The following is a 16,233-nucleotide window of genomic DNA, read 5'->3' as shown; positions in this document are numbered from 1 at the left end:
TGCTACCTCAATAAAAAAAAAAAAGAAAAAAAAAAAAGAAAAATAGATAATGGAAGTATTTTGAAAAGTTTTTTAACATTGAATGTTCTAGCTAAATAAAGAACGTGTAATTTTGAATTTACTGTCCCTTTAAATTACAGGGAAAAGGGGATAAAATGAATAAATAAGGTATATTGCAAAGTGCTTTTACTGCTCATAATTAAAGGGATATAAAACCCCAAAATTTTCTTTCATGATTCATGGATATGATTGCTAGTATTACATAGGTCATCTTTTAGTGAGGTTATTTAAAGGGACGCTGTACCCAAAATATTTATTTTGTAATTCAGAAAGAGCATGAAATTTTAAGCAACTTTCTAATTTACTCTTATTATCAAATTTTCTTCGTTCTCTTGCTATCATTATTTGAAAAAGAAGGCATCTAAGCTTTTTTTTGGTTTCAGTACTCTGGACAGCACTTTTTTATTGGTGGATGAATTTATCCACCAATCAACAAGGACAACTCAGGTTGTTCACCAAAAATGGGCCGGCATTTAACCCCTTAATGACCGAGGACGTGCAGGGTACGTCCTCAAAAAAAAGGCAGTTAACGCCTGAGGACATACCCTGCACGTCCTCGGTGTGGAAAGCAGCTGGAAGCGATCCTGCTCGCTTCCAGCTGCTTTCCGGTTATTGCAGTGATGCCTCGATATGGAGGCATCCTGCAATAACCTCACATGGCCATCCGATGCAGAGAGAGCCACTCTGTGGCCCTCTCTGCACCGGACATCGATGGCCGGTTTCGTTGGTGGGTGGGAGCCGACTTGGGAGGCGGGTGGGCGGCCATCGGTGTGCCGCATGACGTCAAGGGGGGGCGGGATCGGGGGCGGGATCGTCGGGGGCGCGCACGCGTGCACAGAGGGTGGCGGGCGGGCGCGTGCACGGGGCGGGAGCGGGTGGGAACCGCTACACTACGGAAAATGTTTTAATAAATGTGGCCTAATCTTGTTTGTGCAAAAGCACAAAAAGTGATCATGGAGGGGTGGGGGGTTGGTTTTGTGTGGGGGGAAGCTACACTACAGAAACGTTTTAATAAATGTAAAAAAAAAACAATTTTTTCTTCTAAACTGGGTACTGGCAGACAGCTGCCAGTACCCAAGATGGCGCCCATTAAGTTAGAGTGGGAGGGTTATAGAGCTGTTTAGGGGGGATCAGTGAGGTTGGGGTCTAAGGGGGGATCGTACACATCAGCATATGTAAATATGCTTCTTTTTTTTTTAAAAAAAAAAAGGGCCAAATACCTTTTATTTTAGTACTGGCAGAGTTTCTGCCAGTACTTAAGATGGCGGGGACAATTGTGGGGTGGGGGAGGGAAGAGAGCTGTTTGGGAGGGATCAGGGGGTCTGATGTTTCAGGTGGGAGGCTGAGCTCTACACTAAATCTAATATTAACCCTGCAAGCTCCCTACAAGCTACCTAATTAACCCCTTCACTGCTAGCCATAATACACGTGTGATGCGCAGCAGCATTTAGCGGCCTTCTAAATACCAAAAAGCAATGCCAAAGCCATATATGTCTGCTATTTCTGAACAAAGGGGATCCCAGAGAAGCATTTACAACCATTTATGCCATAACTGCACAAGCTGTTTGTAAATGATTTCAGTGAGAAACCTAAAATTGTGAAAAATGTAACTTTTTTTTTTATTTGATCGCATTTGGCGGTGAAATGGTGGCATGAAATATACCAAAATGGGCCTAGATCAATACTTGGGGTTGTCTACTACACTACACTAAAGCTAAAATTACCCCAAAAAGCTCCCTACATGCTCCCTAATTAACCCCTACACTGCTGGGCATAATACACGTGTGGTGCGCAGTGGCATTTAGTGGCATTCTAATTACCAAAAAGCAACACCAAAGCCATATAAGTCTGCTATTTATGAACAAAGGGGATCCCAGAGAAGAATTTACAACCATTTGTGCCATAATTGCACAAGCTGTTTGTAAATAATTTCAGTGAGAAACCTAAAGTTTGTGAAAAAATTTGTGAAAAAGTGAACGATTTTTTTTATTTGATCGCATTTGGCGGTGAAATGGTGGCATGAAATATACCAAAATGGGCCTAGATCAATACTTTGGGTTGTCTACTAAAAAAAAATATATACATGTCAATGAATATTCAGAGATTCCTAAAAGATATCAGTGTTCTAATGTAACTAGCGCTAATTTTGAAAAAAAAATGGTTTGGAAATAGCAAAGTGCTACTTGTATTTATGGCCCTATAACTTGCAAAAAAAGCAAAGAACATGTAAACATTGGGTATTTCAAAACTCAGGACAAAATTTAGAAACTATTTAGCATGGGTGTTTTTTGGTGGTTGTAGATATGTAACAGATTTTGGGGGTCAAAGTTAGAAAAAGTGTTTATTTTTTTTAATTTTTCCTCATATTTTATAATTTTTTTATAGTAAATTATAAGATATGATGAAAATAATGGTATCTTTAGAAAGTCCATTTAATGGCGAGAAAAACGGTATATAATATGTGTGGGTACAGTAAATGAGTAAGAGGAAAATTACAGCTAAACACAAACACTGCAGAAATGTAAAAATAGCCTTGGTCCCAAACGGACAGAAAATGGAAAAGTGCTGTGGTCATTAAGGGGTTAAACTTACATTCTTGCATTTCAAATAAAGATACCAAGAGAATGAAGACAATTTGATAATAGGAGTAAATTAGAAAGTTGCTTAAAATTTCATGCTCAATCTGAATCACGAAAGAAAAATTTTGGGTACAGTGTCCCTTTAAGCTTAACTGGAGCTTTTTGTAAGTATTTTAGATTTGTATAGGTTGAACTCGATGGACTTCGGTCTTTTTTCAACCTTATCTACTATGTTACTATGTTAGATAAAGCATGAAGTTTTAAACATCTTTACAATATACTTCTATTATTAAAATTTCTTTGCTTTCTCAATATCCTTTGTTTAAAAGCAGGTAGGTAAGATCAGGTGCGTGCACGTCTGCAGCTTATATAGCAGCAGTTTTGCAAGAATGTTATACATTAGAAAGAGCACTAGATGGCAGCAGTATTTCCTGTCATGTAGTGTTCTATACATGTGCACGCTACCTATTCAGATAGCTCTTCAACAAAGAATAACAGGAGAGTGAAGCAGAATTGATAATAGTAGTAAATTGGAAACTTTTTTTAAATGGTATGCTCTGTCTCAATCATGAAAGAACATTTTTGCGTTTCATGTCCCTTTAAATGTTTTATATTAAAAATGTAGTGTTTTATATCCCTATATTTCACTAAAAGTCCTTTCTGATCTTTCTAGTTTCACAAGTTCCAGTGTTTCTATTCTATGTAGCATATTCCCTAAAGCTCGCTTATCTCTCTGTTTTTTAGTTACTTACACTATATAGATCAGTGTTTTCCAACTCCACTCCTGAAGTACCCCTAACCGGACAGATTTTCCTGATATCTGAACTAGAGCACAGGTGAAATTATCAGCTACTGGGTGAGAGCAGGTTAGTAACCATAGTTACTGATCAGCTGATTATTTCACCTGTGCTCTAGTTCAGATCTCATGAAAATCTGGCCTGTTAGAGGTACTTTAGGACTGGAGTTTTATGACATAAAAGAACATAAATACTGAGGCTATAGAAACTAAACAAGATTGGAGAAGGATTCCAGTGAATTTATCTCACACGCACTGTCAGTTTCAGTGCTGTTGATTGGAGAACATTCAAGGTGACATTGATGATTGTGAGGTTCAGATGCAAGAAGCTTACCTCTTGTGAAGCAGACACACATACAATGTGACAGAAGCACTCAGACAGACAGCTAACATGCCCTGACAATAGTATAAAAAGCACAATCACTTTACATTACACTAAACACCATTGATTTATTTTTACATTTGTTGTCCTATGCCTGGTGCTATGATTTTTTTTATTATTCTATTTTGAATTTGTTTTGTTTTGCCTTGTTATTTTTTACGCATATTTCTCTACCTGTACCCTCTTGTTCATCTGCTTCTGTCTAGTGCTTATTTCACCTCCCAAGATTTCTCTTATTGGTCTAGATTTTTAGGATTACCTTGGATGGGGTCAGGTTAATAATCATGTTTACCTATCAGCTAATTATTTCACCTGTATTCCAGTTAGGGCTAGGGTTGCCACCTCAGCCATGTTTTCCTGCAAACTTATGAGTTACACATGCTGCAGGGTGTGCAGGGAGGAACATGTATTGTGTTTCTGGACAGCACTATTCATGTTCCTCCCTGCACACCCTGCAGCATGTGTAACATATAAGTGTTCTGTATTTTAAGGGACAGGTGGCAACCCTAGTTAGGGCTGCCACTTCTGCCATGTTTTCCTGGACACTTATGAGTTACACATGAATTGCACCCTGGGACAGCACACAAATAGTGAACCCGGACAGCACTATATATGTTCCTCCCTGCATACCCTGCAGTATGTGTAACTCATACGTGTCCAGGAAAACATGGCTGAGGTGGCAACCCTAACTCCAGTTTGTATATATTCAAAATCTGGCCTGTTAGGGAGGCCTCAGGACAGGTTTGAAAACCAGTGATCTAGATTCATGAATTCTCATTAGGTTGTCCAGGTGCCTTGTTGTTGAAACCCAAAAATGTTCTTTTATGATTCAGACAGAGCATAACATTTTTAAAAAAGTTTTCAATTTACTTCTATTACCAAATTTGCTTAGTTCCCATGATATTCTTTTGTTGAAGAGATACCTAGGTAGGCATCTGGAGCACTACTTGGCAGGAAATAGTGCGGCCATCTAGTGCTCTTGCAAATGGATAACATTCTTGCAAAACTGCTGCCATATAGTGCTCCAGAAATGAGCAGGCTCCGCGTCTTATATTCCTGTTTTTCAACAAAAGATACTAAGAGAACAAAGAAAAAAATGATACTATAAGTACATTAGAAGATTGTTTAATCCCTTAACGACCAAGGACATGCCAGGCACGTCCAACAAAAAACGGTAGTTTCAAGCGCTAAAAGCGATCGTGATCGCTTACAGCTGCTTTCAGGGTATTGCAACGATGCCTCAATATTGAGGCATCGTGCAATACCCTTTTTTAAGCAAACCGATGCAGAGAGGGCCCTCTCTGCATCGGCCAGCGATGGTGCTGATCATTGGTGGGTGGGATGTATACAAGGGAGGCGGGTGGGCGGCCCATCGCTGCAGCAGTTCCTGATCCTAGAGTGTGCGGCAGTGGGAGGAAACAGCCGTGGTAAAAACAGCCCTGGTCCTTAACGGTAAGAACATTTAAAAATGGTCTGGTCACTAAGGGGTTAAAATTACATGCTCTATCTGAATCATGAAAGCAAAATATTGGGCTTCATATCCATTTAAGGAGACCCTATGTTAAATTTGATTTAGGCTCACTTCACCTATATTTTCTAGCTGATCGCCAATGGGTGTTCCTGCCATGTGTATAGTTGTATTAAATGGCCCAGTACATGATATCTCGCACAGCAAAGGAGAACCATTTGCAACCCAAAAACAATGCCACAACACATCGGAAACACATTTGCAAAAGGGGTTCTGTAAGTCTGTGTCTTTTGTTATGCTAAAGAAATTTCACTGGATAGAATGGAATTTGTCTTGGGAATCTTGCAGACATGAACCAGGTCCAGACCAAAGGAATTATGGGGTATTGAAGTGTGGTCGGGATTGTGCACCAATACTTGCAAAAAGACATGATTGCTTGTGTGAAATATATTGTCTTGTGGTCATGTCTCTCTATATCAAAGTTGACCAGTTTTGTCTTGTTTTTAATTTAATTTTCCTTTTCCTCCCATAGGGCAGGGAGAGTCCACAACTTCATTCCTTATTGTTGGGAAATACAGCACCTGGCCACCAGGAGGCAAAGACACCCCAGCCAAAGGCTTTACTATCCCTCCCACTTCCCCTATCCCCCAGTCATTCTTTGCCTTTCGTCAGACAATTTGGATAGTCCTGTAATGGGTATGTTCCCTTCGAGAAAGGACTGGAGTTTTAAGTAATCATGTCAACCTCTCAGTGAGAGTATTGATGAAAGTTAGAGTCTGGAGATGCAGGGGAAGTTTTTCTGCGAACCCATCCAGACTGTCGCTAACAGCTCCTGAGCAATCAGTGTTGACGAGTTTCACTGCTTGCTGCTACACAATCAAGTCCATGTCAGAAGCGTCGCTGCAAGACTGTCACACCTATGAGGCTGTGCCTGTTCCACAGCATGGATCCTGGAGGGTAAGACAGTTTTTTATATATACAATTTAAAATGCTATACAGGGTCACAGTGTGGCTCCTAAAATACTTCAATAGGATCAAGGGTTAATATCTCCTTCAGGGAGATTATTTGAACAGTTTGGGATTTATATCTGCTTAATGTGAGAGTTTTTTCCGGATCATAGACTGTGTGTTTTTTTGGCTTGAAACAAACAGGTTTCACTTTCATTTTTGAAGTGTTGCACAGCTCATAATAGCTTGGCGCCCTTTTTCTTAGCAGGGGAAGTCCTGTCTTACGTACTACGTGACCAGGTGCAGTCTCTTTCATTTCCTAAGATCCTGCTGCGGACATCACTCCTGAGGAGAGCGTTTTCACTGCTAGCTGTCTGGGTCTAGGAGTTGGTGAGTGCCCCAGCCATTGGGAGTATTATGTTGCCGTTTTTTAAATAAAAGCATTTCTTTTTGATTGTCCTTCTGTGGTTATATACAAAGCTATGGAGGACTCTGATACTACATTAGAAGGTTCGCTCCTTCTATACTGATTAATAATTCCTATTTATATTGTGAGGAGCTCTGGTTTGCCTGCCTGCTCAATTTTGTTCCATTTGCCTAAACACTGTTCTAAAGTCTAAGAAGTGAGACAAGCCTGCTAATACTCATTGCGCTATTAGCCCTTCTGAGCCGTCTACTTCTCAGGGTCCCGAGAAATTACTACCCTTTCTGCATTACACACTCCACATGCAGTTCTCCGCGGCTCAACTAATCCTCCATCTGGAGGGGGCTTATTTCCAGTGGACTTTATGCGCAGTTACAATCGGCGGTGTCTGTGGCCCTGAGTGCCTTACCTCGCTCTAACAAACGCAAGAGAAAGGTTAAACATAGTTCTCCTGACTTTGGGGGTCAATTTATCAAGCTCCGTGCTCCATAACCTGTCCACCTGCTCTGAGGCGGCGGACAGAAATCAACCCGATCGAATACGATCGGGTTGATTGACACCCCCTGCTAGCGGCCGATTGGTCGCAAATCTGCAGGGTGTGGTATTGCACCAGCAGTTCACAAGAACATGATATATAGCGGATCATGTCTGTCCGCACCATGATAAATCTACCCTTTAGAGTCATTTAAATATTTGTCGGATTTAGCTACTATATGCCAGCTATCCGAGGATGAGTTAACCACTGTAGCTTCATAGGGTGAACTTTCTGAGTCGGAGACTTCAGTTACTAAACCTCCTTCATCGGAGGAACCCTCCTTTAGATTTAAAATGGAGCATCTGCATTTTCTACTAAAGGAGGTTCTGTCTACTCTAGAGGTTCCAGAGGCTACACTCCCTGAGGAGCCTAAGATCCCTTAATTAGACAGGGTTTACAAAGATGTGAAGGGCCCTCTGACTTTTCCTGTGCCAGTTAAGATGGCAAACATTATTAGTAATGAATGGGAAAGAGTAGGAACTTCTTTTTCACTCTTGTCTACTTTTAAAAAATTATTCCCAGTCCCTGACTCTCAATTAGATTTGTGGGGCTCCATCCCAAAGGTGGATGGTGCTATCTCCATGCTGGCTAAGCATACTACTATCCCTCTGGAGGATAGTTCTTCTTTTAGAGAGCCTATTGATAAAAAAATGGAAACTTTTCTGAGGAAGATGTTTCAACATACGGGGTTTTTATTTCAACCGGCAGCAGCTGTAGCCGCGTTTGCTGGAGCAGCTACCTACTGGTGCGACACTCTGTCAGAGCTCATTGAGGTGGAGACTCCCCTCGAGGATATTCAGGAGAGAATTAAGGCACTGAGAATTGCTAAGTCCTTCATCTGTGACGCGAATATGCAGATTATTTGCATAAATGCAAAGGCTGCTGGCTTTGTGGTTCTAGCCAGCCGGGCTCTCTGGTTGAAGTCTTGGTCTGCGGATATGACTTCTAAATCCAGACTCCTTTCTCTTCCCTTCAAGGGGAAGATTTTATTCGGTCCAGGGCTGGACTCCATTATCTCTACGGTTACCGGAGGGAAAGGTGTCTTCCTACCGCAGGATAAGAAGAATAGGCCTAAGGGACAGCAACTGTCTAATTTTCTTCCTTCCGTGCTGAGAAGTCGCAACGACAGCCGTCCTCTTCCAAGTTCGAGCAGCCCAAGAGTACTTGGAAGCTGGCTCACTCCTGGAATAAGTCCAAACAGACTAAGAAGCCCGACTAGAACAAATCGGCATGAAGGGGCTTAGTTCCAGGATGTACAGGATCCTTGGGTGCTGGAGGTTGTATCTCAAGTATACAGGTTAGGATTCAAGTCTCATCTGCCCCCAGGGGCAGATTCCTACTCTTCAGTCTTTCGACAAGACCAGAAAAGAGGGCTGCCTTCTTAGGTTGCGTATGGGATCTCTCCTCTCTAGGAATAATTGTCCCAGTACCTACAGCAGAAAGAGGTTTGGGGTTTTATTCAAACTTTTTTGTGGTTCCAAAGAAGGAGTGAACTTTTCGTCCAATTCTGGACCTAAAAGGCCTAAACAAGTTTCTGAGTGTACCCTCTTTCAAGATGGACACAATATGGTCAATCCTGCCTCTGGTTTAGGAAGGACATTTCATGACCACATTAGACCTGAAGGATGCATACCTTCACGTCCCGATTCACAGGGAACATTTTCAGTTCCTGAGGTTTGCTTTTCTGGATCAGCACTTTCAGTTGATAGCTCTTCCGTTTGGCCTAGCTACTGCTCCAAGGATATTTACAAAGGTTTTGGGGGCTCTTCTAGCCATTGCCCAATACAAGGTATTGCAGTAGCACCTTACCTGGACGATATCTTGGTACAGGCACAATCTTTTCGTCTATGTACATCATTCCTTTTGCCATATTCCATCTCAGACCCTTATAACTATGCATGCTGAGACAATGGAACGGCAACCATTCAGATCTGTCTCAACAGATTGTGCTGGACAGCCTTTCAAGAGAGACTCACTCTGCTGGTGGCTCTGTCCAGATCAATCTGTCCCAAGGCACGTGCTTTTTGAGACCGTCCTGGGAGATCGTGATTACAGACGCAAGCTTTTCCGGCTGAGGAGCCGTTTGGGGTGCCAAGAAGGCACAAGGTCTGTGCACTCAGGAGAAGTCCTCCCTTCCGATCCATATTTTGGAACTCTGGGTGCTCTTCAGTGCCTTGAAGGCTTGACCCCTTCTGGGTTCGTCCCAGTTTATCAGATTTCAATCAGACAATATAATCTCGGTTGCCTATTTCAACCATCAAGGGGGAACGAGAAGTTCCTTGGCAATGAGAGAAGTATCTCAGATACTAGAGTGGGCGGAGACTTACCAATGTACGCTGTCAGCGATCCACATTCCGGGTGTGGACAACTGGGAAGCGGACTTCCTCAGCAGGCAATCCTTTCACCCAGAGGTGTTTGCAGAGATATGCAGCGAGAGAGGGACGCCAGAGATAGATCTCATGGCATCCCGCCTCAATACCAAGCTACCCAGGTCGAGGTCGAGGGATCTTTAGGTGGAATTGATATATGCCCTATAAGTACCATGGAGGTTCAGTCTCATTTATCTTTTTCCTCCAGTACCACTTCTCTCTCATGTGGTGGCTCGCATCAAGCAGGAGCGAGCAACTGCAAAGGACGGGGTTTGCGGATCTGGTGGGGATGTCCTTATCTCCTCAGGTTACCTTGTCGCAGAGATCTGCTGATACAGGTTCCTTTCATTCATCAAAATCTAGATTCTCTGAGGCTGACTGTGTGAAGATTGAATGCTTAGTCTTACTCAAAAGAGGGTTCTCTGACACTCTGGTTCGTGTGGAGGACTTACTTGTACTGGTGTGAAGAGCATGGCTTTTCCTGGCATAAGGTTAAGGCTGCCAGAATTTTAGCTTTTCTCCAGAACGGACTGGAGAAGGGCCTATCTGCTAGTTCCCTGAAGGGACAGATATCGGTCCTGTCGGTGTTACTGCACAAAAGATTGGCTGAGCTTCCAGATGTGCAGTCCTTTGTTAAGGCTCTGGCTAGAATCAGACCCGTGTTTAGATCTGGGGCTCTGCCTTGGAGCCTCAATTTTTGTTCTTAGTGTCTTGCAGCAGTCTCCGTTTGAGCCTATGCATACTATTGACATTAAATTGTTATCTTGGAAGGTTCTTTTTTTGTTGGCTATTGCCTCTGCGCCCAGTTTCTGAGATTTCTGCTTTGCAGTGTGTATCCCCTTATCTGTTTTTTCATGCTGATAAGGCGGTTTTACGCACTAAACTAGGGTTCCTCCCTAAGGTGGTGTAACATTAATCAAGAAATTGTTGTTCCTTTCTTGTCTCCTAATCCTTCTTCAGTGAAGGAACATTTGCTTCATAATCTAGTTGTGATTGTGCCTTGAAGTTCTATCTTCAGGCTACTAAAGAATTCAGACAATCTTCCTCTTTGTTTTTCATCTATACGGGGAGGCGTAAGGGTCAGAAGGTTACTACGATTTCGCTATCTTTCTGGTTGAGGAGTGTCATCCGCTTAGCTTATGAGACAGCGGGACAACAGCCTCATGAGAGGATAATGGCTCATTCCACTAGAGCAGTGGCTTCCTCTTGGGCTTTTAAGAATGAAGTCTCAATGGATCAGATTTGTAAGGCGGCTACCTGGTCCTCCTTACACACTTTTTCTAAATTTTACAAGTTTGGTGTGTTTGTTTCGGCTGAAGCAGCTTTCAGGAGAAAAGTTTAGCAGGCTGTGGTGCCCTCAGAATAGGGTCTGCCTCTTTTTTCTATTCCCTCCCGTTATTCATTCAGTGTCCTCTGGAGCTTGGGTATAGTTTTCCCAACAGGAAGGAATGAAGTTGTGGACTTTCCCTGCCTTATGGAAGGAAAACATAACTTATGCTTACCATAGAGTCCAGGACCCCCCGTAATTTATTTTTTTGATGGGTGGCTCCTTTTATATTATTTCTTCTAGAACCTTTTATACCCTGATGTTTCTCCTACTTTTCCTTGTTCCCTCGGCAGAATGACTAGGAGATAGGGAAAGTGGGAGGGATATTTAAGCCTTTGGCTGGGTTGTCTTTGCCTCCTCCTGTTGACCAGGTGTTGTATTTCCCAACAGTAAGGAATTAAGTTGTGGACTCTCCCTGCCAGGAATGAAAGGAATTTATCTGGTAAGCATAAGTTATGTTTTTTCTTGTGATTATACTAGAGGGGACTGTTTTATAGACAGTGTTTTTATTAGTTTATTTTGTAAGGTTTTTAAAACATTTGTTGTGATGCCAGTGGGAAGTTAACGGCTGAGAGATAAAAGCAGCTCCATATTTTTCCATGGAGCGGATCTCACCAGTTGCTGCTTTGACAAAGGGTCACAAGATTCTTTATGGATTCCACCTTTTTCGAGCGGCAAAGTTGCAGCATTTTTTTTCAGTGAGATATTTAGATTTATTGAATCTAGGCCAATCTCTATCCACCGTATTCTCATTTTGCCTCTCTCCTGTCCTGTGAGATCTTTTTTTTTCTGGGTTTTTTTAATCCTATTTCCATCTCTTTCCCCCTTCTGTATTTTACTTTTTGTCTCTTCCTCAGGTAACTTTCTCTTGCAATATTAGTAATTTGACATTTGCTCTCTTTTCTTTTCAGAGGGATGCAAAGGGTCAGCATCTGTTTGATCTATTGTGCCACCATCTCAATCTTTTGGAGAGAGATTACTTTGGAATTCGTTATGTGGATCCTGACAAACAGCGGGTAATTGTATAACATTTTTTATATCAAAGAAAATATATCAATTTAAAATATTGTGCTAGGTCATTTATATTTTAACATGGCATTATAGTTAATAGAGAGAACATAAATATGAGACTTTATATATCATTTCTATTTATATTTAGTGCTCTTGCTAATGTATAATATTGTTACAAAACTGCAGTAGATTTATTAAATGTCGCGCAGCGAATCATGTTCGCTCAACATCGCTAAATGTGGACAGCATACGCTGCCCGCATTCAACATTGCACAAGCATTTCTGGTGAAATGCTTGTGCAATGCCGTCCCCTACAAACTGACAGCCAATCGGGCGCTAGCAAGGCTGTCAATCATCCCGATCAGATCTTACGAATGCTGCTTCTTAACTTATGTTTCAGGCGAACCCGACAGGATGTGCCTGCGACGCAGCATCCACTGCTTAAAGTGCCAGTAAATGTTGGTATTTTACATATCACATCTTGTCAGACTATAATGTTCTGAGCACTTAGCTATTATATTTTTTAAAATAACATATTTTAAAACGAAGTAATGACATATAGAAATTACCACAAATGAACGTTATGGAAGTCCTAACTCTCCGCCCATCAAGGGGGATCCTACTGTGGGAGTGTTATCTCTGCTAACAGTTCATCCCCTGGGAAGAGCTATCAACACCCCCAGTAACTACCATTACTGCTTGTTCACAAGCTTTTTAAAGTTTAGCGTTTCTGACCAGCTACTCAAACTGCGCATGCGCATTAACAGCGTAATGGTAAACACTGGATCCCTGTTATTTTAGTATAGCGATTCATTGTTTTAGTATCGTATGTGAAAATGCAAGAAAGGACTTATTGTTTACCTTGAATACTTAAAATAAAAATATTTAATTTTCACAGTTCCTGTGTAACTTCATTATGCGCATGCCCAATATGTCTCCAGCAAATCCCTGTCAATCAATGATCGCGCGTCCTTGACACTCAAGGAGCCGCGCGATCAATACATAGGGGATTGGTTAGGAAGATGAAGAATAGGAAAAATATCATTAGACATAACCAGCATTGGGCGGTCTGCATTAACTCCCTGTAAGTAAGGTTAGTGGATGATTTTAATAATGTTAGAAATAGTTTTAAAATGTGAAATGCCGCTAGATTGTCCTATTTGCATGAGGCATTTTGAAAAATAAAATGAAAAAACCTATGTTTACTGTCCCTTTAATAAATGAAGCCCATATTGTGCTACAGACGCTGCTCACTGACTTCAATGTTTTAATACTACTTTATATTAATTCTAAACTTAAAATTATCCTCATACAAAGCTAGAGATAAAATCTATACAGTATTTAGCAAATGTTCATACTTTTGAAAACCTTTTCAAAGATTTCTTGCACATTAGGTAACGCATCACCTTCCGTACTTATTTGCTGTGACACTCTGAGGTGTCCAGACACCCTTGTTCTGAATCATTCTTTTTAACAACATATATTAAAAATAGCACCATTAACCTTTTAACGCCGTTATGCCGTTCTATTCCGTCATATTTACACTGGGCTTTAAAGCCGTTATGACGGAATAGAACGTCATATCAAACGGCTGTCCTGAAGCCTTCTGCGCTTCAAGGACTTGATCGCGGTCTGGAGGGCGTTCCTAGGGTTGTAGGGACGCCCCCCAGATGCGATCCAATAATTGAAATCTTGCGATCGTATGCACGATCGCGTAGTTTCAATTTGTCTACATCGGAACAGGTGTTCCGATGTAGACACTTTAACCCTGTCACGAAAGGGTTAAATGCATAAACATTCCCAAGACAAAGCAGTTCTGAAACAAATTAATGCTTGCGTATATTTATATAACATTTAATTAGCAAGTAATTTATACAGTTATATTAGGGATGTTCTAATTAGATGCTTCTGCCCGTTGATATTATGATCATGTGACTCCTACAGCTTTACAGATACAGCTCTATAGTTAGAAGGAATATACCTACTATATATATGTGCACTTTCATATAAAATGGAAAAAATATATATATTTCTGTGCATATTTTCTTTTGCAATATTTACATTTTCTTAGACCATGACAGCAAGTCGTGTATTTTTGTGTGAATGGTTCAATTATTGGCTTTAGATAATTCCACACAAGAAATAGAAGCATTCTTGATAATTTCACTAACCCAGAGACCTTTAGATCATCAGGCCCGAAGTGAGACAGTTACAAAAGATATATACTGTATGTGCAGCCACTAATCAGTAGCTAGCGCCCAGTAATGCACTTCTGCTCCAGAGCCTTTGAACAAAGGATACTAACAGAATGAAGCATAATGCTGATCGGCACGCATGGCTATTGGGTAAGAGGTGGAAATGTCACCTCATAAAAAAATTAGACGTGCCGTGGGCTGTCAGAGCCTCTTAGCTAAACAGTGGAGCCACGGCAAAATGAAGGCAACTTATCATCCATTTTTTTTAAACTGATGAATGAAGGTGGCCTTTATCGTTAATGAGGGTAAAAACTAGCGTTTTTGAAAATATAGGATTTACCATCACTTTAAAATAAAATAATAGGGCATTAAAAGTGAAAAGGTCCAATATGTTAGAGCATTTTATTGTTGCTTTATAGCTTGCATATCAGGCACAATAAATCTAATACTATATAAATGTAGTAAATGTGGTATCTAAAGCGGAAAACAGTAGACTCAAGCTGCCAAAGAAGAAAAAGTCAGCGGAATGCTGTTCAGTGAATGAAGCTGGCAGCAGACAAACTACGTAAATTGCATCCAGACCAGTTGTAGGACATAGCTGTTGTAGGACATAGCTGTTGTAGGACATAGCTGTTGTAGGACATAGCTGCCGAAGAGGGAAGGGACACAACCTCCTTGTTTTATACAATTGTTTTTTTTTTAAACAGTTTTTATTGAGGTTATACAGTATATAAACACTAGTAAGGTTATAAAGCAATCATTGACATAAGCATATGTCTAAACAGTAGCATCTGGGTGATACAACATATTGCCAATGCACAATTTATACATTATGAATAAAACATAATGACATGAAATGCAAACATAATCCTTGAAAAATAGTAAACCCATGTACTCTCCATCGAACCTCTTTCTCCAACATAGGTGTGTCCGGTCCACTGCGTCATCCTTACTTGTGGGGATATTCTCTTCCCCAACAGGAAATGGCAAAGAGCCCAGCAAAGCTGGTCACATGATCCCTCCTAGGCTCCGCCTTCCCCAGTCATTCTCTTTGCCGTTGTACAGGCAACATCTCCACGGAGATGGCTTAGAGTTTTTTGGTGTTTAAATGTAGTTTTTATTCTTCAATCAAGAGTTTGTTATTTTAAAATAGTGCTGGTATGTACTATTTACTCTGAAACAGGAAAGAGATGAAGATTTCTGTTTGTAAGAGGAAAATGATTTTAGCAACCGTTACTAAAATCGATGGCTGTTTCCACACAGGACTGTTGAGAGGAATTAACTTCAGTTGGGGGAAACAGTGAGCAGACTTTTGCTGCTTGAGGTATGACACATTTCTAACAAGACTCGGTAATGCTGGAAGCTGTCATTTTCCCTATGGGAACCGGTAAGCCATTTTCTTAGTTTAAGTAAAAGAATAAAGGGCTTCATTAGGGCTTAAAAAACTGGTAGACATTTTTCTGGGCTAAAACGATTACTTTACTAAGTATATTTGGCAGATTATTACTTTTAATAGTTGTTAAATCTTGGGGATTGTTTTAATAAAAACGGCAGGCACTGTATTGGACACCTTTTTCACTGGGGGCCTTTTCTAGTCATAGACAGAGCCTTGTTGTTTTTGGAAAGCATGGCATGCAGATGCATGTGTGAGGAGCTAAGAACCACTGAAAAAGCTTATAGAAGGCATCATTTGGTATCGTATTCCCCTCTGGGCTTGGTTGGGTCTCAGCAAAGCAGATACCTGGGACTGTATAGGGGTTAAATGTAAAAACGGCTCCGGTTCCGTTATTTTAAGGGTTAAAGCTTTCAAATTTGGTGTGCAATACTTTTAAGGCTTTAAGTTACTGTGGTGAAATTTTGGTGAAATTTTGGTGAAATTTGAACAATTCCTTCATACTTTTTCACATATTCAGTAATAAAGTGTGTTCAGTTTGAAATTTAAAGGGACAGTAACGGTTTTATTCTAAAACGTTTTTTGTGCTTTGTTCACAAGTTTAAGCCTGTTTAACATGTCTGAACCATCAGATAACGATGTTCTATATGTATGAAAGCCAATGTGTCTCCCCATTTAAATATATGTGATATATTTGTGTCATAATGTCCAAACAAAGTAGGGATAATAATGCCATAGATATGATA

At 40.8% G+C, this 16,233-nt stretch overlaps 1 protein-coding gene across 2 annotated transcripts in view; it reads left to right on the top strand.

Moving 5' to 3' along the window:
- The window catches only part of FRMD5 (FERM domain containing 5), a 291,969-nt gene that overhangs the window by 132,199 nt on the left and 143,537 nt on the right, over window positions 1-16,233 (top strand). The window contains exon 2 of one of the 2 annotated variants that reach the window (XM_053718463.1): window positions 11,800-11,904. The exons of the other annotated variant lie outside the window; for it this stretch is intronic. Within the exon in view, the coding sequence (XP_053574438.1) occupies window positions 11,800-11,904 (105 nt within the window). The remainder of the gene's footprint in view (window positions 1-11,799; window positions 11,905-16,233) is intronic. 2 annotated transcript variants of the gene reach the window in all.

The sequence above is a fragment of the Bombina bombina genome, chromosome 6 (genome assembly GCF_027579735.1).
Source record: "Bombina bombina isolate aBomBom1 chromosome 6, aBomBom1.pri, whole genome shotgun sequence".
Lineage (NCBI taxonomy): Eukaryota > Metazoa > Chordata > Amphibia > Anura > Bombinatoridae > Bombina > Bombina bombina.
This window is presented reverse-complemented; position numbering and strand designations above follow the sequence as displayed.